The sequence below is a fragment of the Onychostoma macrolepis genome, chromosome 05, assembly GCF_012432095.1.
Source record: "Onychostoma macrolepis isolate SWU-2019 chromosome 05, ASM1243209v1, whole genome shotgun sequence".
Classification (NCBI taxonomy): Eukaryota; Metazoa; Chordata; class Actinopteri; order Cypriniformes; family Cyprinidae; genus Onychostoma; species Onychostoma macrolepis.
Window position 1 is genome coordinate 210001 of NC_081159.1, and position 2500 is coordinate 212500.

Consider the following 2500-nt stretch of genomic DNA (forward strand, 5'->3'; position numbering starts at 1 on the left):
CATATCAGCTCCCAGTGAGACGCAGGCCGGACACACGATACCTGCAGCACACACACACACACACACACACACACACACACACACATATCAGCTCCCAGTGAGGCAGGCGGACACACCGATACCTGCAGCACACACACACACACACACACACACACACACATATCAGCTCCCAGTGAGGCAGAGCCGGACACACCGATACCTGCAGCACACACACACACACACATATCAGCTCCCAGTGAGACGAGCCGGACACACCGATACCTGCAGCACACACACACACACACACACACACACACACACACACACACATATCAGCTCCCAGTGAGACGAGCCGGACACACCGATACCTGCAGCACACACACACACACACACACACACACAGTTTTTCCAAGCTATTGTTAAATGCCAGTGTTTTGTTTCCTATGCAAAAATTTGCTTTCAAAAACTGCATAATAGCTGTTAAACTACATCTTGTTTATGATTTTAAATCTATATTTAACCTCAGAACAATCTCAAAGCAAGAAGAAGTGCTAAAGTCTGATTTTGTGCTGGCTGTGCTTTAAAATTAAACTATTATAATTGTAATAATTGAAGTGATGAAGGATTCTGAAAGTGACAGTAATCAGTGTTGAGTCCTGTAAGATTAATCCGGCCTGCTTTACATGTTTCAAAATGATTAACACTTGAAAACATTCATTAGAAATTTAGAAAAGTAATCAAATGTAATCAGTTACATTACTTTAATAAAGTAATTGAAATAGTTACACTACTTATTACATTTTAAATAGAGTAACTTGGGTCACACTTTATATCAGGTGGCCTGAACTACTGTGTACTTACAACAAAAAATAAGTACAGTCTACTTACTGTGTTCATATTGTGTTGCAGAACACTTCTGCTGCTGTTGAGGGGATACGGGTCGGTTTAAGGGTGGGTCAACAGTGTAATCATAAACGTAATTACAGAAATTAATTACAGATGTTATTACATATACATATTTTTAAAAATATAAGTACAATGTAAAAACATGTATGTACACAATAAGTGCATTGTACCAAATGATTAATTTAAATGTAAGTACACAGTAGTTAAGGCCACCTGATATAAAGTGGGACTGTAACTTGTAATCTGTAACCCGTTACATTTCCTAAGTAACGTTCCCAGCCCTGCCTCACGGAACACTGTCTGCAGTTTCAGACTCTCAAAAAACATAATTTAGTGCGGTTTTTTTAACCCTTTCTAATTAGAGGGAAACAGGCAGTGTCATAAACCACCTTTACAGTGTAATACGTCTGTCATACCCTCATGTCCCAACAAATCACACACACACACACACACACACACACACACACACACACTGACAACAAGCTGCTTACGCACAAACTGATGCAGCAGCCAAAGACATGACATTAAACACACAAATTGCTTTCATTCCTGTGTCAGACTGATGATGTAAGTGATATATGCATAATTACGATGATGATAAAAGCTAAGTGAGATGAATGATGAACTGGTCGTGTGTTTGTGTCTCTTACCCTGGTAAGGCTTGGACAGTGAATACTCTCTCTTTAAAAACTCTTCCATTTCATGACCGTCATCACATAAACTAACGCTGAAAGCTGCAAATAAAATCAGCGATGATCCAGAAATCATGATTTAATTCAAAGCTTTTCAAACGCGTCCACTGAATTCACGCTCGCGGCCATCTGTCGGTCAATGCTTGCACCCGATTGGCTGCCGCTGTTACACGGCGCGCTTCTACTGGCTCTCTCACCTGTCAATCAAACATCAGCCCTCCCACACATCAGCAAACGGGACCGAATGTTTATGATCATTAAAGATTTGCGATTTGCTAAAACAGCAGCGAAACATTTCAAGTGACTAGTTACTCTCCACATTTAATAACCTTATAGATATTATATAGAATAATTTGTATTAATTTTCTATAATTATTTTTTTGATGTGCACCTTCATACTTTACCTAGCATACCTACTTTCATACCTAGCAAACCTAATCTACATTATAGCAATTAATTACTAATGTGTTTGTATTATTATTATTATTATTATTATTATTATTATTGTAGTAGTATCGCCTTACTTCCGGAGTATTTTATGTAAGAACCGATTTAGGGACTATCTTAAAACAACGCTGATAGAAGTAACGAGGAAACGGACACTAGCACCATTCGGTCATACTGTATTATCAGTTATCTTTACACAGCGAAGGAAAATGGTTGCTTTATCAAACTCACAATTTATTATCAAGTGACGGGGGGATGTTTTACTGATGAATCTGATATCAGTAGAAATTGGACTTTACTCGCACGCATCGTTATGGTTTTAAGCCCCCATGAGGTTAACATAAATATTAAATGAACTTTTGAGCTCCAGTCACCACTGAGGTTTGAACTGAAGCACAATTATCAGATATTAGAGATCAAATAATATGAGGTGAAGTGAGAGAGTGATTTGCAGACGCTCCCTCAGCTGAGTATGG

At 38.7% G+C, this 2500-nt stretch overlaps 2 protein-coding genes across 2 annotated transcripts in view; one reads left to right on the forward strand and one right to left on the reverse strand.

Annotated features, from left to right (window-relative positions):
* lman2la (lectin, mannose-binding 2-like a) overlaps nt 1-1800 on the reverse strand; it is a 10403-nt gene extending 8603 nt beyond the window's left edge. Inside the window, exon 1 of the mRNA XM_058775427.1 lies at nt 1536-1800. Within this exon, the coding sequence (XP_058631410.1) occupies nt 1536-1653 (118 nt within the window). The 5' untranslated portion in view covers nt 1654-1800. The remainder of the gene's footprint in view (nt 1-1535) is intronic.
* A 354-nt stretch (nt 1801-2154) lies between these two features.
* Nucleotides 2155-2500, forward strand: part of mtfp1 (mitochondrial fission process 1) — a 3487-nt gene continuing 3141 nt past the window's right edge. Inside the window, exon 1 of the mRNA XM_058775432.1 lies at nt 2155-2500. This exon is cut by the window's right edge and continues 150 nt beyond it. The gene's annotated coding sequence lies outside the window, so the exon portion shown is untranslated.